Source organism: Corythoichthys intestinalis, chromosome 9 (genome assembly GCF_030265065.1).
Source record: "Corythoichthys intestinalis isolate RoL2023-P3 chromosome 9, ASM3026506v1, whole genome shotgun sequence".
NCBI lineage: Eukaryota > Metazoa > Chordata > Actinopteri > Syngnathiformes > Syngnathidae > Corythoichthys > Corythoichthys intestinalis.
The window spans coordinates 48094670-48119283 of record NC_080403.1 but is presented as its reverse complement, the minus strand read 5'-3'; the positions used below and the strand labels follow the sequence as shown (position 1 = coordinate 48119283).

Here is a 24614-nt window from a genome sequence, read left to right as displayed (position 1 = left end):
TGACACTACGTTTTGGGGTCATCAGCGTGTTTGCCCCCCCCCTGCCCAAAGTCAAACTCCTCCTATGGTGAGCACCTCAAGAGATTCAAGTACAGCCAATAGAAATTGAACTGCTCTGGGACGCTGGTCGAATTTGGATTTGGTCAATAACCCTTATAATACTTTTCCTAAAGGAAATTATAGAAAGAAATCAATTCCAGGCCTAAATGGTTTCTATTGTAAATGTTTTCAGGTTTTGAGAACATGGTTTTTTTACATTTCAACTGTAAAAAGTAAAAAAAAAAAAAAAAAAAAAAATGTGTTTTTGCACTGTTATTGAGGGTATAGTCCGCCCTTTGCCTGTAGCAGTGTTGTTTTGGCAGCCCTTTTTAATTTTCGTTGTAGTCTTAGTTTATCTTCGTCAAGTTTTTGTTGACGAAAGCTCAAGACTAATTTAGTCTCGTTTTAGTCATCGTTTACTAAAAATTTTTTTGTCTGTAAAATAAAATAAAAAAACTTCCAAAAATAAATACATAAAGGTTTCCAACTAATTCGAATGAACGTTGATAGACGAGTATATATTGTAGCGTCTACAAGGACAATGCCAACTTGGTGATAATACCGTATTGGCCCGAATATAAGACGACCCCTTCTTTTTCAAGACTCAAGTTTGAAAAAGACTTTTTGAACACCAAATTAATTTTTATGCAGCAAATAATTACAGTACATCCGAAACGAATGATTATAATAATATATTTGAGAGAAAAAGCATGTTATTTTACCTCATTCAAATTTTAATATCTGAAAATTTAAATATGTAAGCTAAAGTGCAATTACATTCGTAAATGAATGGCTTCTGGTTTTTGAAATGGATATAAACCAATCTATTGTGATAAAACAACAAAATTGCAATAACTGCATTAACCATCAAAGGGAAGTCTAACTGTAATTGTAGTCTTGAAACAAATCTGAATAAGGAAAAACATTGCAATAAAATATTGCAAACTGGTTAAACTAAAAAGAGTAGCTGAGATCTGTCATGACAGAACATAACTTCAATGATATCTGGCGCCATCTAGCGTCGTGAATGGGGAGAGTGGCTGAGAGCTGTCATGACAGAAAATCGCTTCAATGATATCTGGCGCCATCTAGCGTCGTGAATGGGTATAATGTTTAGACCGCGAATACAAGATGACCCCATTTTTTTCAGTGTTATTTCAATGCAAAAACACCTTTTTATATTCGGGCAGGGCCGGCGCTAGCTATTTTGGTGCCCTAGGCATGCTTTGTGGTGCCCCCACCCAACGATAGAAATGAACAATATCTGAACATTTGTCAGTATTGCTTTATTTTACGAAATAACTTAGTTGTCAACAGTAATATTTCGCAAACATTCACATTCACAAATGTTTCGCAAACTGTCAAACCAAACAAAAACAAAATGAAACAAAAAAACAAAAATAATAGATTTGCAACTGAAGCATAACGGAGCAAACCACTAGGGAATTGGGGGTGGGGGGGCACTAAAGGTAGAATGACGAGAGGGCCGCACAGGAAATTCTTTTTTTGTGTAAATAATGACTCTATGTTACTTATATTTGTATTACTTGCATTTATCAGGCTTTACAGTTTTATTTTAAATACTATATATTGTTGTTATTATTACAATTACTATTTTTTAGGATTTTTTACAAACTTTTTACAAGATTTTTTTTTTTTTGTGCCCCTACAGGCAGTTGGTGCCCTACGCGCAGTGCGTGTTATGCGTATGCGGAGCGCCGTGTCTGTATTCGGGCCAATACGGTACACACTGAGGAGGAAAACTACATTAATCTCAATTGATTATCCCTACCTGGACGCCATGAACTGTATGTAAAAAAAACAAAAGTTAACAAAAAAAAAAAGTTTTCGAGAGCTTAAGAGGACGCTCGTCGTTAGCATTAGCCTAATACTAATGCAAATACGAAAGCTATGCTAACACTACGAGTTACATTTAGTGTGTGATGATCACTCAACACAGACCTTTGAAGGCTAAAGCAACATTGCATATCCTCTCTGGCCAAGATAAGAAAACAAATTTTATGCCCCTTTCCCACTGAAACTAGCGGGTCAACGAGCGTTTTTCCAAGCCGATGCAACCCCCTAGCAATTGGCATTTGGCACCTTTCCCATTGACAAAAAAAAAAAGCCTTGTCTTTTTTTTTTTTTTTCACCCGTCTAAACCCCCTACCCCTCCTCAGCCGTGCGTAAGGTTCGTGATGTCACCACGCTAAGATGCGCTTCGACAAGTGCGACCGAATTCATTCAGTTCAAGGAAGTAAACACTGCAAAGCAACATAGAAGCCTCCTTTCCGTTTGTGTTCTGTTTTTACTGCCCTCAAAATGGTCGAAATGCAGCAAAGGATCAACACTCTGCTTGTGCTGAGGCAACGTAGGCGACGTGAATTTTGGCGTGAAATTGAAAGGAGTCGTGTACGTCACAGAAGGAGGAGAAGAGCCTTTGTTTCATCTGTTATGGCTATTGCTAACGCTGCTACACCGACTGTTCGGCGTATGTGGATCAGGGCTAGCGCACATGGTTTTTGTTTTTTGTTATGACGCATCACGTACTAGCCTACGTCACCACGTAGATTAGCGTGTTGACTGTTGACCCGGGGTTTTGCTTTCACACTGCATGGCGATCAGAGCCGAGGTGATTTTAACGCGGGTCGCTTGGCGGGTTGATTGACACGGGTCGACGCGGGTCGTTGCACCTTTCCCACTGCCACCAAAAGCCGATTGTTTGCGGGTTGACACGGGTTTTTTGGCCAGTGGGAAAGGGGTATTACAGTGAGTGCGTGTGTGCAACCCTTGACACCGGAGAGTACACTGCGCTGATGAGCATGTCGCATGAGTGGCACAACCAGACATTAATTGTAGTGTGCTTATTGTCCAATGCTCATCGTAGACATGAGGAAGAAGGATCTTGTGTTGTCTACGGTTGACGTGCGTTATGAGGAAGTACAGGCTGACATAAGGGCCAGATTGTGTAAAATTAGCTAATGGGAGATTACCAGATGTGTACTGTGAAAGGGCATAACACACAGGATCACTGAATTGAGTAAAGTTTTTAATGTGTGCCTCCAGCACCTCCGCGACCCTCGTGAGGAAAGAGCAGCATGGAAAATGAATGAATGAATGAATGTTGCATCTCTTTCTCTTCATGCTACCAGTGTAGTGTTTCTTATTTTTGCTCACCTTGAACCTGGAGGACACTTAGTAGTGACTGCACGGCATTATTGCAAGGCTTTTGGTCCAACACAGATTGAGACAAAGGCTCTACCTGGGGTAAAAAGGAGGCAGTGGTAAGATGAAAACAAAATCACATCCATCTCTCCAAACACACGCAGCTCACCTCCATGCCCAGCAAAGAGCTGACACAGGCTTCAGAGGCATCACAGATGGCCTTGAGGTCTTGTCCCCCCTCTAGAGCCAGAACCACACGCCCCCCAGCTAGAGACATCAGCTGTCGGGTAAGGAACCCAAAACCTGGCAAGGAACACGCACACAGAAATTTCAATCCAGATCATTTTAGTGCTTTTCTTTGTAAACGCACTGCTGACTGAGTCTTACACTTGGCTGTGACATTGTACCCTCCCAGCGGTGGCGAATGGCCTTCAACTGCATCGAATCCTGCTGAGACCAGCACCACATCAGGGGAAAACTCGTGGGCGATGGGCATCACCACGGTTCTAAAAAGTACCACAAAGGTAAACATGATGACTTCATATTGTATGTACAGTATTTTCACTAAGCTCGGCGGCTTGTTTGAATAGTGTTGTCACTGATTACTTTATTATCAAAGTAACTAAGGCTAGGTTCATACTGCAGGTGTTAATGCACAAATCCGATTTTTTGTCGTATCTGTTTTCTTGGCGTGCCCGTTCAAACCGCCGTTGTCCATTGAGCCCGTTCAATCATCTCTCATGTGCACTAATTTGCTGTCCAAGATGCGCTGAGGAAACTGACCCGCATGCACAGGAGCATCAAAACAAATGACCACACATGCTGGCTCAACGTCATCCTAAGGTGATCATATTTTGATTTCCAAAAAGAGGACACAAAAACCAGACATAAATAATCCCCATTTAGTCTTATATTCAAAGTTTATATGGATAGCATGCTGTCCGTGCATGACACACACACATACGGACAGTTTGCCCAGACTCTCGGCCGTGTAAGCGATCTTGAAATATTGCTCATATGGAGCAGAGAGAAAACAGCATTCTCAGGCTTATACTCAACACATTTTATTTTTTTATGACTATTGTCAAGCCTGACCCTTCCCCAAAATCTGTGTTCAAGGCAAGCTAGGCGCTAACGCACAGCTGCACCGTAGCGCCCTGTCTCTCTCGGTCTATGCTGCCGTAATTGCTGCATGAATTCCGATTTGGGAGACTCTTCAGACCGCCGCGAGATTCTGGATAAATGTGGCCCAGATCGGATTTAAACCACGTACGAAAGTGACCCAGATTGGACTTGAAATGGTCCACTACAATGCAACTTGTCCCGTTCAGACCGTCAAGTTAATTCTTCTCTCGAGTCAGAAAAACATGAAAAAAAAATTAAATTCGTGCATTAAGTTACTTTAAAAGTAATTTATCAGTGACTTTTGACCAATTTTTCTCCCTTGGCTACTGCAACATAAGAATGACAACAGAAAAATGTCATCGCATGTAATTGACTTTCTGATAATTGAATTTAAACCGGAAGATCCAAATTTTTCAGAAAAGGCTTATTCTTCAAGTTAGCGGGGGTTTGATTAGTCGATTTCAACCACGATTGACTCGCGTTAGCTTAGCCACTCCTGAGCCATGAAACTGATTAATTGCATGGAATCTGTTGAAATCAACTCCACAGACTAATTTAACTGCCGTTAACACAAATATTGGGCCTAATGTCAAAAATTCTGAACTACGGGTGAGAGTCAACAGCATATCAGTGCCAATGTAAAACAATGCAAATTGACTGCACAATAATCAACAACACACAAATGAATTCCACAGTACAATAAACACAAAGGTGGGGGCTGGTGCGAATGTGCGCGCACAACCCCAAAGTACGCCGTACACACATGCGGTCAATTTGGCCACAAAATGTTGCGGCAACTAAGCGCTTGACACTCAGTCGGACCTACATTTACAACGCATCCCAAAATGCTAAAAGAACACATCACCTTACTGCATAAATGCGCAACACAAATATGATGAAAACAATGCTCGCTGATGACTGCCCGCTGTCGCAACAGCAAAGCTACGAAAAGTCCGCGCATGCTCCATCCCAGAGGTTGCGCTAGACATTTTCGTTGTCTGTCATTTTGACTGACAGGGTCATAAAAATCCGGTCATAGTCTATTTTTACCCGTCACTTAAATTTTTAAAATGATAATGATGACATATTCAATGGTTTAGTTTTTATTCATTTTTAATTAATATTGTAACGCTTGCTTGGCGGCTAAAAATTAGACACGGAAGTCGTGGTATTTTTCTCCCTTTTTACTCTGCTTACCACCAACAACTCCGCCCCCAAAGAAAAAGAGGCAACGATATAGACCCCAATCACCAACGTCACACAATGATCTTAATTGTGGTTGTCAGCCCAAAATATTCTAAATATATATTAAATGCATCTTACCAGATATAAAATGACTACTACATAGTCTGTGGTGATCATTTGGTGCCCAGATTTCTTGTCGAATTGCAGCAGTCCATCTCGCTCTCATCTTCGGGTCTCTCAGAATACGGTAGAACTTAAGTCTCTCCGTCTATCTTCTCTGTTACAACAACCAACCGCCACACACGCCTTCACCATTTTGATTATTACGAGCAGAAAAACACGCCGTAATAGGAGGCACGTACGTAGCGGTAATGTGTAAACATGACGATATGGCGGCTCCAGTCAGGGGGCGGAGTTGTGACGTCATGTGATTGGGGTCTATACACAGGTGGCAATCTTTTCCATCAATTGGATGACGCACTGGCACACCGGGTGCACCAATAACAACCTTGCGTTGATGTGTCAATCACGGTGCCGCCGCCAGACCCCGGTGACGCTACAATATTCTGACAGAAGAGCCAATGACGTTATGCGTTAAGAGAGACAATAGCTAATTAATATGCTAACTCGCCACCCTGTGGTCTGGGGTGTGAATCGCAACCTGTCAAAATGACGGACGGACTTCAGCTTTTTCCGTCACCGTTTTATAAAAACGGTCAACGACGGAAAATATCCGGTTAACGCGACCCCTGCTCCAACCTATCGCTGGAACCCTCCAGAATGAAGGAAAAATACTCACGTTCATTCATGGACGAACACAGATCAACATTCCCTCGCACATCTCAACAGGTGGCTACACTCAGCTCAAATGTGTGTCCTTTCTCAATCCCAGATCACACCAAAACAGGAAGTAACTATGAGCAGTTACCATGGAAACAAACGCGTAGTGGGAACCTTTCTAACATATTCGAATCAACGTGCTCTTTGTACATGACTACAATATTCTTCATTCCACATACATTATGAGGCAATAACAGAATAGTAACGCACAGACACTACTGAAACTTTAATCAGATTACTGGTTTGGAAAAATGAATGCGTTAGATTGCTCGTTACAGAAATAAAGTAATCAGATTACAATAACGTGTTAAAGACAACGCTGTGTTTGAACATACTACAATGAAAACCTGAAATCTGAGCTCCTACTAGAATTAGGACTGCATATTTTTGTCTTTTGTTTTTAACATTGGTGGTTTGGTTTTTGAGATTTCTACAACGCCGGTCCACGGGTGATGCAAGACGACCTTGGGCAAGGGCACACATAGAACTGGTCACCAGTCAATATCAGCAGCTTGCTTTCAGGTAAGAACATGTGCAAAAGAGAACAAGTGGAAACAACGTGCTAAGAAAGGCCCTTGACACAAACAGGTAGATATGAGACACCTTGTGCACTCCAGGGAGAAGACTTTCCTTATTCCTACTTCCTTCCCTCACTGGCTGCCAAAGCGCGCACAAGGCTCACGCCGCGTTTGATTCTCTCTCTCTTTCCGCGGCAGTTCAAAGGCGTTTGTGTGCGTCTGTTTCCTATTAGGAGCTCGTCCCTCTTCTCACGTCACTGACAGCCACCCATCTGGAATCCATTGGGCCTAATTACGCCGCCTTTGGATTCTCTAACAATTGCACCCCCCACTTCTTCTCTCGCTCTCCTCTTCTGTCTTCTCCCTTCCTCCTCACTTTAGGATATATCGGTAGCCAGTGAGAGATGAACACACAGCGCTACTGGCAGGCTAGTAGAAGCACCTTAAATATGAGCCAGCGTCACCATCATCCAAACATACAGAAAACATCATGACGCCTCACCTCAATGCAACTGAGTTTTTCTTGATTGTACTTGAGTCTCACAACCACATGCCTGTCACTTGCAGGCAGCCAAAAACAGACAGATATCACCAGCGACCTGAAGCTGGCTCACTTTCGCTCCTTCCTGAGGAGAGTTTGGAATGGAAAACCCTCTCATTCAAACAATGGATTCAAATTCAACTTTGCAAACTGGCAGCGCACCAACAACATAAACAGGAACTTATGATGCATTAAATTGTGTCCATTTAGCGTGTTATGCCTTTCGTTTCACCAATCACCTAATGAGAACAAATGCAGTGAGACATTTACGTGCGATCCATTACGCTTTAATCTTTGAAGTTTGTGGAAAATGTTCAATCTTGCTCACTTCTTGTCTGAATTAGAAATGTTAGAGTGGCTGTAATTATGGTAGGTTATTGTTCCAGCACAATACGCTGTAGGTAATTGAGGTGGTCAACTGATTGACTGTGACAAGCAGATGTGCTATCTGGCTAGGTAGCTAGCTAGACGGACGTACGGGCAGACAGATACTGTAAATTAGAGTTGTCCGATAATGACTTTTTAACCGATAACCGATATCCCAAAATTCTCCAACTCCAAAAATCCAATACTGATATACCGTATTGGCCCGAATATAAGACGGCCCTGATTATAAGACAACCTCCTCTATTTCAAGACTCAAGTTTGAAAGAACTTTTTGAACACCAAATTAATTTTTATACATAAAATAATTACAGTACATCCAAAACAAATGATTATAACAATATCTTTGAGAGAAAAAGCATGTTATTTTGCCTCATTCAAATCTTAATATCTGAACATTTAAATATGTAAACTAAAGTGCAATCACATTCGTAAATGAATGGCTTCTAGTTTTTGAAATGTAAATAAACTAGGGCTGTCAAACGATTACAATTTTTAATCGAGTTAATTACAGCTAAAAAAATTAATTAATCGTAATTAATCGCAATTCAAACCATCTCTAAAATATGCCATATTTTTATGTAAATTATTGTTTGGAATGGAAAGATAAGACACACGACGGATATATACATACAACATACTGTACATCAGTACTGTATTTGTTTATTGTAACAATAAATCCACAAATGGCATTATTAACATTATTTCTGTTAAAGTGATCCAGATAGAAAGACTTGTAGTTCTTAAACGATAAATGTTATAGTTACAAGTCATAGTAATTTTATATTAAAACCCCTCTTCATGTTTTCGTTTTAATAAAATTTGTAACATTTTCAATCAAAAGTAGAGCTAATATAACAATAAGAAGAATAAAAATAACAATAATAAAAATAGAGTGAAAAGTTTTACGTGTATTTTGCATAGCTATTTTGATATGGAATGCCAGTTCATTTTGCATTGTTGTTTACTGTGTGTCAGAATAGGCCCTCATTACTAGAGACTGAAGTGCTTTTCTTTTTGTAAACATTTTTTTTTTTGAGAGATAGGGATATTATTTTTGTTGTGTTTTCACTAAACGATACTTATGTTTGTTGTGAAGGAATTGCCGAAGCTTATGCCAATAAACGGCGCGGTCAAAAGAACGCCTGTGTCCACTCGCCTTTACTGTATATTATATATCTGTACATATCTTACCCAAAATATAACAAGAGACACATAATTGCCACTAAAAGAAAGAAAACTTACTGAAATATGTGTGGAGCTCAAATAGCAATTTGCATTGCGTTGTGAATACAGCATAAACGTCTCAAAACTACTAATTCTCCCACGTTTAGAAGAAATAACATGAGTATGGAACGGCGCTGCCCCCAAGCGGCCGGTGGCATTCTCTTCACTCTTAATGTCCATAAACGGCCTCATTGTAATCTGTTTGAGGCAATATGCGAGCGGCTCATTCATTGCATGCGTTAATTGTGTCAAATATTTTAACGTGATTAATTAAAAAAATTAATTAACGCCCGTTAACGCGATAATTTTGACAGCCCTAAAATAAACCAATCTATTGTGATAAAAAAATTGCAATAACTGCATTAACCATCAAAGTGAAGTCTAACTGTAACTGTAGTCTTGAAACAAATCTGAATAAGGAAAAACATTGCAATAAAATGCAAACTGGTTAAAATTGAGAGTAGCTGGATCTGTCACGACAGAACATAGCTTCAATGATATCTGGCGCCATCTAGTGTTGTGAATGGGGATAGTAGCTGAGATCTGTCATGACAACATCGCTTTAATGATATCTGGCGCCATCTAGCGTCGTGAATAGTTACAATGTCTAGACCACGAATATAAGACGACCCCTTCTTTTTCAGTCTTATTTCAATGCAAAAAAACACCGTCTTATATTCGGGCCAATACGGTATGCGGTCGTAGACTTAAAATTGTATTGTGATGCCCCACTGGATGCTTCAATAATGATAAATGTAACAACTTCAAGGTTTTCCAAATAAACATTCTGTGCAAAACATGAGAACAACTTCAACTGAAGTTATGGAAAAAATGCCTACATTGCTCCACTATATTTATTGTTGAAATCAAAATAGTGCAAACATCCATTTTTTGGGATCAAGTCCAAGTGCCAGCAACCAATAGAGCACATATTCTGCCCTCATTGTGTGTGTGGGTGTGCAAATCGACATATAGCGAACAAATCAGGCTATAATGAGAAGTCTGACGCTTGAGTAAAATTGAATTGCCCTTACTGTGGTCACCTTTCTCTTGACAATAGCACTGATACATTTTTGTAAAACTGAAAACAACAAAACATTTTGTCGACAATATGAAATAAAGTCACAAAATATAGAAAAATATACACCACGTGTAAATTTTAATAGCAACTGCTGGTACAGCTTTTAAGCAATGAAATAATGTAACCACGTTTGACCAGAAATGCAAACAAATCGAAATATATACATCTCCAATATGCTACACAACGCTCATGAATATCAAACAAAGAAAAAAAGAATTTACAAGCAACGCTTGTATAAGGCACAACCGATGTTGTGAGAGGGCAAGAACTGCTAAGGTGCACTGTCTGCAAACGTTAGCTTGTCCATTTAGCTCTCTCTATTCGCAATGAGCTTGCATCTACATATGATTTTGTCAGCAGAAAGTGCTGGAACTAGGGCTGTCAAAATTATCGCGTTAACGCGCGGTAATTAATTTTTTAAATTAATCACGTTAAAATATTTGACGCAATTAATGCACATGTCCCGCTCAGAAAGTATTCTGCCTTTTGGTAAGTTTTACAGCAAGGCTTGTGGTCGCTTTGCGACATGGTTTATTGTTTTCTTGCCAGTTCATTATGGCTGCACGACGTCTCGGGCTGATAATGTTGTGCTTATATGATCCTTGGACAAGATTTGTCCGTAAGTATGGTTGTTGTAAAGAATGTACATATTATGTTAGTAAGCGAAATGTTATATTTTTTGTATGAGACACTTTTTGTTTATGTTTAGTGAACCTGTATAGCGTGCTAAGCTAACGTTGTTGCTAATGCAATGCTTGTGTACTTTTTTTTGGTAGTTTTACGACGGTCTAAAGAGGACAATGGTTTGAGGCCATTTTATTAATAAATCAGATGAAAAAGGAAGAAGTCTAATTATTAAGGCGTCGTGCACTAGCTGTCTAGCTTTGGAAAAAGTAGACGCTTCGGAGTGAGGACAGCATAGACAGATTTAAATGACAGTAGAGTGAAATGCCCACTACAGTCCTTATGTACGGTATGTTGAATGTATATATATCCATCTTGTGTCTTGTCTTTCCATTGCAACAATTTATTTTACAGAATATATATATAATTTGCAGAAAAATATGGCATATTTTATAGATGGTTTGAATTGCGATTAATTGCGATTAATTAATTTTTAAGCTGTAATTAACTCGATTAAAAATTTTAATCGTTTGACAGCCCTAGCTGGAACATATAACTAATTACACTTAACTCTACTGTAGATAGATAGTTGAAACCTCCATTTGACATCTTTCTGTAAAGTAATAATAGTTGATCCATACAATGATGATGTGGCGTTTTTTTGGGGACTACTTTTTGAAAACTTTATCCTGTTGAAAGTCCAATTTAATTATTTATATCTGTTAAAGATTGTGGTACCAAAAGCTAGTAAATGTAACTTGATCCACTACCTTTTTTCCTGAATAGTTTCAGTAAGTTTTGTATTCTGTTGAAAAAATCGAATGTTTTGTTTAAATTTAGGGGATTTTTTTTTAAGGTCAGCAAACCAAAGTTAACCCATGTAATTGGTATTGGTAACATGATAAGTAGATGTTACTCATAGATTATTAGAATCGTGATCATTTGCTACTTTACGCTTTAAACTTCGCACCCTCAGTCCATCGCCGATTTTTTTCAATTAGAAAATACAGTAAATAAATAAATACAGATGAGCTGTCCCCCCGATCACAAGTCTCGCTCTCACTCACTCTCCTTTTCTTGGTCAGGCAGTGCACTGAAGTTACTTATTAAAATTAACGATATTTGAAAAACGTTAAGGTTTGAGCCAAAACTTCAAAGCGCCGCATGCGTCAGTCATCCTTTAGCTTGTTAAACAGTTGCTGTCGCAACTCATTTTTTCTAAGTGAGCAGCTTGAGCAGATTTGAATGGACCCACTCACTAAAGCATTTGATAAAGACAAACATTTTTCTACTTTATTCTTGTTTAAAAATAATTCGGAGGGACGGTAACATGTTTAAAACTTATCATAATTATTACATTTTAAGTGCTTAAAAAACATTTATTAAATATGTATAGACATGTTTTTCTTATAATTATACTTCGAGGAAAAAAAGTGAAAAAACATGTCTTATTTGTATTTCTTACCAATGCTAAATCTAAATAGATACATTGAACATACAAAAAAAAAAAAAAAAAAAAAAATCATTTGACACAAGATAAACCACATGTTGAACACGATTTTGGTGATTCTGATGGAGGTGCAGGCAAACAGATAACATGTGAATGTGTGGTGTATTTCATTGCAGCATGCATTGAACCCTCTGATTCATTGAAGAAAGCAAATATTTGAATGCATTACTGTTATTACTGTTATTATTACTATTTTTTAAACTCATCCAAGAGGAAGAAGCGGGAGGTGCAGACACAAACATTCAGGGAGATGCCCATTTGCAGCGTTGACATTACGAATGAACCTCTTGGTACCTCACGATTCGATACGATTTGAGATACAAAGCTCACGATAACGATCTCACTACATGGCGATGCAACGATTATCGATACATTGGGCAGCAAATCATTCTAGGATAATCTACAAAACAACTAATAAACAAAAAAACAAACTATCTTCACCCTTCTGTTGTGAGTTTACTAGTAGATAGTGTATTCAATCCATTTGAACTGGGAGGGTGACATCGAATGAACTCCTCCCTCTTCAAACAGGCCCCTCCCACTTCTATGGCTGTCAGTGTCAGCCAATGCGGTAATTTTGGGCCATTTCAGGTCATTACCTGTTCATTTGCAGTCCATTACTGTTGATTTTGGAACATTTTATGGTTCGCGTTCTATTGATTTTGGGTTACCGAACAGGGAGTGACCCTGGAATGAATCGGCAGTCACTCAAACAGTGACTTGTAGATGCGCGAAAATAAAAAAAAAAGAGTGACCTGTGAATGCCCGGAAAATCAGAAAGAGTGACTGTGAATGGTCTGGTTTTGAATGAACTGTTCATTCGCCCCTTCGAGTCTTAATGGATTGGGCGTTGAGTGCCGACAATGGCAGTCATAGAATTAACTGAGACACTATTATGGTGGAAGATTTTGGTAGCAAATTGTTCGTAACATTTACACTTTTTTAAAAACGGTCTCAAAATTCTTGGCACGATAACTTTTTTGGATGCAAAGTATCATGATATATCTCTATTTCGCTATTTTGTCAGACTGCTAGTTGATATGTGATTCGCCTCGCTAGCTTTACATCATCCACCACTGGAGGTCTGCTTGCAGTCCCTAAAAAATTGTACTTTGCAACTTCGACTTTCCAGACCCCAATAAATCCTTTTTTTTTAAGTTCTGTCAAGAATGCTGCATTTGAAGGGAATGAAATGACCTGCTTTGGCCGCCTTCTTGAGCTACACAGCAATGTGTCAGAATAGATTTGGACTGGACATGAAAATACAGCTCATGATGTTTCACATCAACACAACAGTTCATTTATGTTTCCTGTGGTTTATAATGATAACTTTATTATGCAGTATATTTACTAATTGTAATGCCCTCACACAAGTGAAAGGAGGGACATTGATGCTTTCCTAAACTATGCACGATATATCTAAAACGTTTCCGTGTAGAAAAAAAACAAACAAACAAAAAAAATAACAATTACCTAAGCTCTTAAAAGCGAGCCGTATTTAAGTGTTTGGGTAATTACTGAATACATAAAATTCCTTCGAGGCTCAGGTACAGCCACCAGGAAACTTCTCCCCCACAGAATCACACGATACTGCAAATACTGTAAAGACGGTGGTTAGCTAAGGAAGTTTTACACATGAAAATGCTTCTCATTTCCCTATGCCGGGTGAAAAACCCTAACCGAACGGCTGCTCCGGAAAGAACCAGTTGTTCCTTAATTACCATTCGAAACTCTAGTAAACACTGGACTTAGTGTTTCAAAGCCGGCATACGCTGCTTATGGCTTCTTTTTTTTCCTTTTTACCATTACGGGTAAACTCATTAGCATTTTCCCTTTGACGAGGGGCCCACCCACTTAGTAAGCGGGATGTTGATCTGAAGTACGGTTTCATCATCTGGTGGTGAGCCACTAGTGGAAACATATCACAGTACTGAGCTGAAACAACAAATTTATGACAGGAAAAATACAATAAATCAAAGAAAATACGAGGTGAGTGATATCCAAAAGTAAACATTCTTTTTGGTGAATTGGTTTATCAAGAGAGGAGAGGAAATATGACTGTTGAGATTCAAGTTCTGTAAATCATAGCATAAGTAGTAAATATGGACATCTATTATTTGGAAGAGGCAATACTAAGGCCTTGTTCACACTGGCAGCCAAAATCTTTAGCCAATCTAGATTGAAACTGTGTGAATCTTTTGTAGTCTGAACAGTCACAAAACACAGAAATCTGATTTATGTGAGACGAATTGAAACCACATATGGGAGGTAGTTTCATATCAGATATGAATGGACAAGATGCTTCTCAGTCTGAACATCTCAAATGGGTTTTGACTGTCTGTGACGTAACTCTACTCTGGATGACGCCTTTGTTGCCTCAGCAGGTGTTTCACTAATGTGGCCCAGTCTGTACAGGCAGAGAACTGATTTGTATGCTAGCTAAAAATAGTGTGAACAGTCAGCTCTAAAAATCAAATCAAATACACATGCACTCTGAATGCAGAGAGGTTTGGCTGCAGCAAGCAAGGTGTGTTTTTGTACAATTGTACAAGTTGAGGGTGAGCTGCAGAGCTACAGATGATGCTGAATTATCACCCTCATTTAGCTCAAGCTATGGTTATTCGGTAAAAACAAGTACAGTACATAAGATTCCCATTCTTCCATAAGTCAGCGGACCTTGGCCCTGAGCAACACTTTTACCAGGTAGGGAACTTTAAAGGGAACCTCACCTTACTAAAATATGTTATTAGAAACACATATTATTGCCATTGATTTAAAAATCTGTAATATTTAGTACATGTTTTGACCTACGGAGGGCGGCATATTTTACGCACGCAGTGCACGGACTGGACAAGGAGAATAGCTGTGCTTGCTAGCAAGCAAAGTTAGTATGAGGACTGGCAGGATTTTGTGACATTCTGCTGCTGGTCAGATTGTTTTGTTACAGAACTGTGGGATGAGTTCCTAACGTCGTACCTGCATCCAATTTCAGCTCATCAGCAGTGTCTCTAAACCGACCCTAGGCAGCTTGCCAAGATATTGACTTGCTGCTATTTGACAGTTTGTATATCCCTTTGTTGCTAGTTGCATCATTGCTTTGTTTTTTCATTTGTCTGCCTCTCACCGAGGTTTTACCTCGTTTTTTTAAAAACATTTTTCTTATTGATCCCGATGTACTGTCACAGACCATTTTTGTGTCTCCATTTTCGCAATCACGTGGGTTTTTTTGTGTGCTCACTAAACCCTTTTACAGTGGGGCAAATAAGTATTTAGTCAACCACTAATTGTGCAAGTTCTCCCACTTGAAAATATTCGAGAGGCCTGTAACTGTCAACATGGGTAAACCTCAACCCAGAGAGACAGAATGTGGGAAAAAAAACTGAAAATCACATTGTTTGATTTTTAAAGAATTTATTTGCAAATCGTGGTGGAAAATAAGTATTTGGTCAATACCAAAAGTTCATCTCAATACTTTGTTATGTACCCTTTGTTGGCAATAACGGAGGCCAAACGTTTTCTGTAACTCTTCACAAGCTTTTCACACACTGTTGCTGGTATTTTGGCCCATTCCTCCATGCAGATCTCCTGTAGAGCAGTGATTTTTTGGGGCTGTCGTTGGGCAACACGGACTTTCACCTCCCTCCTCATCCCGTGGCGTCAAAATAATAACAAGAACGGTGAGCAAAAATCCCAGAACCACACGGGGGACCTAGGGAATGACCTACAGAGAGCTTGGACCACAGTAACAAAGGCTACTATCAGTAACACAATGCGCCGCTAGGGACTTAAATCCTGCACTGCCAGACGTGTCCCCCTGCTGAAGAAAGTACACGTCCAGGCCCGTCTGCGGTTCGCTAGAGAGCATTTGGATGATCCAGAAGAGGACTGGGAGAATGTGTTATGGTCAGATGAAACCAAAATAGAACTTTTTGGTAGAAACACAGGCTCTCGTGTTTGGAGGAAAAAGAATACTGAAGTGCACCATACCCACTGTGAAGCATGGGGGTGGAAACGTCATGCTTTTGGGCTGTTTTTCTGCAAAGGGACCAGGACGACTGATCTGTGCAAAGGAAAGAATGAATGGGGCCATGTATCGAGAGATTTTGAGTGAAAATCTCCTTCCATCAGCAAGGGCATTGAAGATGAAACATGGCTGGGTCTTTCAGCATGACAATGATCCCAAACACACAGCCAGGGCAACAAAGGAGTGGCTTCGTAAGAAGCATTTCAAGGTCCAGGAGTGGCCTAGCCAGTCTCCAGATCTCAACCCCATAGAAAATCTGTGGAGGGAGTTGAAAGTCTGTGTTGCCCAACGACAGTCCCAAAACATCACTGCTCTAGAGGAGATCTGCATGGAGGAATGGGTCAAAATACCAGCAACAGTGTGTCAAAAGCTTGTGAAGAGTTACAGAAAACGTTTGGGCTCCGCTATTGCCAAGAAAGGGTACATAACAAAGTATTGAGATGAACTTTTGGTATTGACCAAATACTTATTTTCCACCATGATTTGCATATAAATTCTTTAAAGATCAAACAACGTGATTTTCTGTTTTTTTTCCCCCATATTCTGTCTCTCATGGTTGAGGTTTACCCATGTTGACAATTACAGGCCTCTCTAATATTTTCAAGTGGGAGAACTTGCACAATTAGTGGTTGACTAAATACTTATTTTCCCCACTGTACCTAATCCCTATGTTATTGTTGTCTGCTTATTTTCAAATGTGTTTCCCTTTCACGTTTTACTGCACAGACAACGCATGTGGCTTTATAAAGAAAATCATTACTATAACGTCACACAGAAGTATTATTCTGTGGTCTACACACGTCTGACAGAGACCTTAATCTAATTGCTTTTGCTGCTTGTTTTGAGAAATATCGACAGTGCTGTCCTGCTCATCACTATTCCGTTCGGGTTAAAATTGGAAGGGCAGAACCTACGACATGTTTATGGAGCTGACAAGTTACGCTGTGGAAGTACGGGAGCGCTGCCCAGTAACATCACTGCCCAGAGTGCATTGCGTCCTTAACAACAATGCCGACCAACTAGTTAAACTAATTTTTCAAATTTTATAAAAACGAAAACATTAAGAGGGGTTTGAATATCAAATTATTATAACTCATACTAACATTTATCTTTCAAGACCTACAAGTCTTTCTGTCCATGGTTCCCTTTAAGTTACTTCCTGTTGTTGTATTTTTCCATACTTTAAGCAAAATTCTTTGCAGTTGAGATTTGATGAAAGACAAAGTTGAAGGCTCAGATTTCTATACTATTCTATTCATTTTGGTGTCTTGAATACATTCTTGGAACTACTAGTATATCAACATTATTGTATTTTAATACAGTGTACAATTTAACAAATGACAAACTAAGCTCAAGTGGGCTGGGGAGCTTCTGTGAACACTGTGACTCTAGAAATTTTATTCTGTAGGTGTACAACTTCGAAGCCATCCATATATACATTTTTCGTCATGCTTCGCAGGACTGAGGCAAAATGAATCGTTATAATATTACCAATAAAGAGCAACTTTTGTTAAAACATTTTCAAACTTTTAAAATGAGCAAACGTATTTTACCTAAATGCAGCCAGGTACTCGGCATCCCCCATGGGAGGGTTCAAACCACCAGTCCATCCAATGTTGACATTGAAACCTTCACCTGCCCCTGCACCAACCTGGAATAGCACAAGTGAAGGCAAGTTTTCATATAAAATGCACACTAAATATTAAAAAAAAAAAAAAAAACACAGATTACAGCGGACAGCCGGAAGCCAGATCAATTAAGACGCCACTTAAAGACATTAGACCCCAATCTCATTGATAAGCTGCTTGATTGTTTTTCAGCGATAAAGTGGTGAATATTGCCAACAATCGTCCCGCTTTGTCCGTGTTATATCAGTAAACCAGTGAGCATTGTTAGCATGCTCAGTGCTAAATAACACCACACCAATGCAAATGAGGTGGTACTGTGAGCAGCGAAAATAAAAACTGTCCTTTTGTCCAAAGACACTCTTTTTTTTTTTTTTTCTTCCATTCAGTTTTGTTTTTTCGGTCAATTTTTTTGGCATATTGTCCTCATGAGTTAATGTTTCTAATCACTTTGATTTTTTAAAAAAAAATATTTACTGACTTTATTACATTTTATTTTTCAGTATCAAATGGTCAAAAATGTACCTTGAGTGTATTTTTACAATTTGAATGTGACTTTAAAAAAAAAATTCAGGCAAATTGATGCGCGTTAAGTCTTTTCTGTTACAAACAAAACAATGTTTATATGTTTACCATATTAACATCTTAGCCAATCTAGATTGAGTGAAAAATCAAAGAAATTGAAACTGAGTGACTCTTTGGTAGTCTGAACAGTCACAAAACACAGACAAGTGGTCTTCTTTCACCTGCGCAGCATAGCCAAAATTAGAAATATTTGATCTAAAAACGATGCAGGAAAATTAATTCACACGTTCGTTACATCGAGATTGGATTACTGTAACTCCCTACTTGCAGCTTGTCCTAAAGGTTCTCTAAAAGGTCTTCAGCTAGTCCAAAACGCAGCAGCAAGACTTTTAACAGGAACCAATAGAAGAGAGCACATCACCCCTGCGCTCCAGGCCCTTCACTGGCTTCCAGTCGAGTTTAGAATTAAATTTAAAATCCTCCTTCTTACATTTGAGACCATTAATGGGTTGGGGCCATCTTATCTCACCGATGCTCTGGTTCCATACCGCCCCAACAGAACACTCCGCTCTCAGAATGCAGGTCTACTGGTAGTTCCCAGGGTTCCTAAAAGTACTGTCGGAGCTAGAGCCTTTAGCCACCAAGCCCGTTTTATGGAATCAGCTTCCAGCTAATATTAAAGAAGCCGAGACAGTCTGCACATTTAAGATTAGATTAAAAACGTTCATATGCGACAAAGCTTATGGTCAGGCTAGTTGAAGTCGGAGTAGACTCAGTTTAATCTAAGCTGCACTAGAAGCTATAATGCTGTGGGAAGTACAGCCACTGAGTTCTATCTCCTTTTTCTCACTCGACCTACCACTTGTCTTACTTTATTTCTATTTTCCAGTGTTAATATCTAGTTGTCTAGTCTCTTCATCACTAGTCACCCGGTGTTCCCTTTCCCCCCTTCCCTCTGGGGAGGAGCTATTTTTCAGCTGCAGCCTCCTGACTGTCTGGACCCCTGGCTGGATGGACGTCCTCGTTGCTACCCCCGTCTCATCTGGCTAGATGAACCTCTTCTTGTTCCTTTACTCCACTGCATCTTTACGGACTGTAACTTCGCCTGCTAATTCCCATTAGCAGTCCTGGTGCTACCTGTCTATCCGTCCTTGGAGTGGATCTCTCCTGACTGTGGTACTCCCCAAGGTTTCTCATTTTCTCCCAAAGACTCTGGAGTTTTTGGAGTTTTTCATTGCGGACATGGAGGGTCTAAGGATGGGGGATGCCCAGGACTTGAACTTTATTTATTCATCTTTGTTGTGTGGCGTACCAGAAAGTAATTGAGAAGCACTGGCTTCGAGTCTCAAAACAAACTCTCATTCAATCTGTAAATTGTCATACACGGGAGTGTGCTTTGAAATTGGATTTTGTCTTCATGCCTAAAACAACTTCAAGTTAAATTGTGAAGGTAATTGAAAAAAGTGACAATTATCTGATTAATAGATTAATCATTTAATTAATTGGCAGATTAATCGATTATGAAAATTATTGTCAGTTGCACCCCTAATTTATTTATCAGTATAGATACAGATTAGGGTTGTTCCGATCATGTCTTTTTGGTCCCGCTCCGATCCTGATCGTTTTAGTTTGAGTATCTGCCGATCCCGATATTTCCCGATCCGATTGCTTTTTTTTGCTCCCGATTCAATTCCAATCATTCCCGATAATTTTTCCCGATCATATACATTTTGGCAATGCATTAAGAAAAAAATGAATAAAACTCGGACGAATATATACATTCAACATACAGTACATAAGTACTGTATTTGTTTATTATGACAATAAATCCTCAAGATGGCATTTACATTATTAACATTCTTTCTGTGAGAGGGATCCACGGATAGAAAGACTTGTGACTTTGTATATTGTGACTAAATATTGCCATCTAGAGTATTTGTTGAGCTTTCAGTAAATGATACTGAAGGCCATGCCCAAATGCATGATGGGAAGTGGAATCATGACTGTTCGTAGTGCTACCAATTGATATATCTTCTCTGCGTTGGGAAATAACATAAGGTGTTAAGAAAAAGATCAATTGCTATCTTGTTTCCCCACATTGCTTCCCATCATATTTCTAATCGTAGGGAGAGGGATTGTAAGGCTTTAGCCAATTAAAAAAAGGCTCCAAAGGCTGCCAAAATTCACTCTACTCATTTTACGCTGCCTTTTATCTCTCTATATAGGTAAAACAGGTACAGATTGAGCGCGACATTGCGTGAATGGGTCGTGCAGTGTATGCATTAATTGCGTTAAATATTTTAACGTGATACATTTAAAAAAAGAAATAATTACCGCCGTTATTGGGATAAATTTGATAAACCTACCTTAAGCCTAAACTAAAGACTCTGGATAAGTGTAACATATTATGTCTGTAACGTTAAATGCAATTAGAAAACGATTTAATAATTTATTATTTTTTTTAATTTAAAAAAAGGCATGGCCGATATTTTTTTGCCGATTCCGATACTTTGAAAATGACGTGATCGGACCCGTCTAATACAGATATATATGTGCTAGCAGATAGTTTGAAACCAGCTGTGACATATACAGCCACTTAAACACACAAATAAAGCTCCACGCATCCCCTGACATGTTGTTTAGCCCCTTGCACACCCTGGTCCCTCTAGAGTCCCGGGCCCGGGTGGAGCCGCACCACCAGCACCCACCCAAACTCCGCCCCTGATTGCTGTATTCCCCAGCATTACAGTAAAACCTAAAGGGGCTCCTTTGACCTCATATATTTAGGGGAACTATGGCCCACTCTTGGAACGGTCTATGGGATTCCTCGTTCGCTTTGTAGTCCTGCTAACAGCCATTTAGCCCTTCGCTCAGCCCTTTGCCATCAGTCAATGTGTCAGTTTGAAGGGAGCGTGTGGAGGCTGATTGACACCCTCTTGGCAACAAGGTGTGGTAATGTGTGTGTGTAAGGCTGGGCGACGAAGAAAGAATGCTGATGAGCATTGCAGAACGCCTGACTCCATTCTTGTCTTGGAGGAGGGATGTTCACAGGGCAAACACAAAACACATGAGGCCTTCCATCCTCTGCCAACTGGTAATGTACTCGTATGCGCGCACACACACAGACGCACGCACGCATAGACACAGTCCCACAATTCCTACTATTGCTCCAAGTATCTAGTGCTCTCTTCTGTTCTATGTCTTCCTTTCATGTTGAAAGGGTTGCTGGAATAGATTAGGACTTCGATGGTTACTGTGTGGTACGCAGCACTCTACATTATGACTATGACATCACAATCCGTACCCCATGGTGAGTTATATACCTACACGGGGGGACAGTGAGACTCCAGCGGTTTACCGCACAGCTAAACAGAGGTTGAAGGGGCACTTCAGGCAAACCCACATCCAAGTCAACGCAGTGTTTTATGTACTATTCTCATCAGGGGAATTTATGGGAAAACATTGACCATTTAGCCTCATTATTGTGGGGGAAGATGAGAGAAATGAGAAAGAATGCTTGGGATTGAATGGTTGAGAATTCTATCATTGGGTGCAATGGGACGGTGTACAAGTACAATCACCACATTTGGATTTGGAGAAGCCTGTCGATATCATGGGAATCCCTGCTTCTCGTGTGAAAACACGCCATGTACCCATAATTTCTGGTATATCCACCCAATTCTGTTCAAACATGAACAATGGACAAGAAAAATAAAAAAATCATATACAGGTACAGTTATGTGAAAAAATTAGGACACCCCATTAGATATTCAGTTCTTTATTAAGAAATGTTTACATATCAACGCCTGATCTCTGGAAAAGAGTGATTTAGTTGCAGGTAAAGAGCAAAAAATAACATTGTTTTACTCATTAAACCAAATATATCTACAAAAATGCATATTCTAAATGAGGAAAAAGTTAGGACACCCTACCACCTAATAGCTAGTGTTACCCCCTTTGGCTGCAATAACTTCAGTGAGACATTTTTGTAGCCATCGTGCAGAATACTTTCAGCTGTGAGATGTTTGAGGGGTTTCTTGCGTGTACAGCCTGTTTCAAGTCAACCCACAGCATCTCAATGGGATTCAGATCTGGGCTTTGACTCGGCCATTCCAGGACTCTCTATTTCTTCATTTTCAGCCAGTCCTTGGTGGATTTACAGTTAAGTTTTGGGTTATTGTCATGTTGCAGGGTCAAGTTTCGCTTCAGCTTTAATTTTTTAACGGATGATCTCACATGTTCCTCAAGCACCCTCTGATACATGATAGAATTCATGGTGGATTCTGTGATGGTGAGCTGGCCAGGTCCTGCTGTAGGAAAGCATCCCCAAATCATAACATTTCCACCTCCATGCTTCACAGTTGGGATGAGGTTCTTTTCCTGGAATGCTGTATTGGGTTTACGCCAAACATGTCTTCTTTTCTGGTGTCCAAATAATTTTAGATTCATCTGTCCAAAGAACATTATTCCAAATTTGTCTACATTAACTCTGGCAAAACTCTGGCCTTCATGTTCTTCTAGGAGAGCAGAGGTTTTCTCCTTGCACACCTCCCGTAAAGGTTAAATTTGTGAAGTCTCTTTCTGATTGTAGAGGCATGCACTTTCACATCAATAGTAGCAAGAGCCTGCTGTAGGTCCCATGATGACATTTTAGGGTTTTTGGAGACTTCTTTTAGCATCTTGCAGTCTGCTCTCGGGGTGAACTTGCTTGGATGGCCAGATTTGGGCATGTTGGCAGTTGTTTTGAATGTCCTTCACTTGTAGACTATTTTCCGGACAGTGGAATGGCTGATTTTATATTCTTTTGAGATTTTTTGAAATCCCCTACCAGACTCATAAGTGTCTACAATCTTCTTTTTGAAGGCCTCAGACAGCTCCTTTGATCTCACCATGGTGTTTTCTCTCACTTCAACAGTCAGGGGCACACCAAACTAAATGTGAGGTTTAAATAAGGCAAGCCTCCTCCAAAACACTGGGTAATGATGTTCTTATCATGTGCACCTGATGTGATTTTAAGGATTGAATGTGGGGGTGTCTTAATTTATTCCTCAACAGAAATTGCATTTAAAATGACATTTTACATAAAGTTGCAAAAAAAAAACAAACAAACTTTTTTTCCGTTTTAATTGTTTAGTTCTATTACTTGAATCTCTCAAGATTGTTAAAAATGATATTACATACTGTATTGTACTGCAAATATATTAGAAAACACACAAGCTTTCATAGGGTGTCGTAATTTTTTTCTCAAGTTTGTAGTCCCTGGGTTAGGACGTCCTCGATTTACGTGAGTTCGGCTTTACAACCCTGGAGTCTCGTCCGGCGTTATTTTTGTGTTTTTTCCTTTTTTTTTTTAAAGTCGCGTAACAGTGTCTTGTCCGCTACCTCTCAGCATTGATGGTAAGTACAGTATATTATTCTACATTTAATTTAGTTATTTAGTTAGTTGCTTTCACTGTGGGGAGCGGGGGTGAACCCCAGTTAACATTTCAAGAAGGCAGGGAAACGGTAAACGGCGCGGGCTCGGCAAATGCCATCCCGCTAGCTCGCTATTAGCCCAAAATCTTATTGACCACCGTTCGTTTTCACTGCTGGACCAGTGCCACCAATAGCTGCCATTTTCCTTGTTGAATTGCCCAAGATTTGGACCTTGTTTCCCTCGGTATTACTTTGCCGCCATTGAGGTACAGTATGTTTTTTGTAAGTAATTATGTCTCTTTTGATTTACTTTATAGTATTATCGTACGCTCTTTGTCATGTATTTTATTTTCTAATTGTGTGTTCATAGTTTGACGGTGACAAATTAATAAATGTCAGTTGTAAGAAGAACAATAATGTGATCGATGTTACCAGAGGGAAGTAATATCCATCTTATTTTTTACTTAATTTTATTAATATGACGTATAGTACATGTATTTGGGTAGTTATTTTAAGATTTAAGAGGTATTTGGGGGGTACTTAAAGGGTTCTTTGTGATTTACGCGGAAATTCGGGTTACATCGCCAGCATAGGGACGGAACTTGTCCATAACCCATGGACTATCTGTATATGTACTTTGTCATAACAGCATTGAAGTTTTCTTTAACTTGTGTGGAGAGTATCCAGCAAATTCCTTTTTTTCTAATCTTACATCAAACCTAATTGGTAGATTATGATCTCACATCTCAGTGAGCAGCTGTGTTCATCTCCCATCAATAATTATTC

The 24614-nt window shown here is 39.5% G+C and overlaps 1 protein-coding gene across 2 annotated transcripts in view; it reads right to left on the bottom strand.

Moving 5' to 3' along the window:
* The window catches only part of LOC130921718 (histone deacetylase 7-like), a 114728-nt gene that overhangs the window by 10011 nt on the left and 80103 nt on the right, over nt 1-24614 (bottom strand). For both annotated transcript variants that reach the window (XM_057845943.1, XM_057845941.1), the window contains 4 exons: nt 17817-17914; nt 3592-3710; nt 3374-3507; nt 3217-3301 (listed from right to left, as the gene is read on the bottom strand). In XM_057845943.1, the coding sequence (XP_057701926.1) occupies nt 3217-3301; nt 3374-3507; nt 3592-3710; nt 17817-17914 (436 nt within the window). The remainder of the gene's footprint in view (nt 1-3216; nt 3302-3373; nt 3508-3591; nt 3711-17816; nt 17915-24614) is intronic.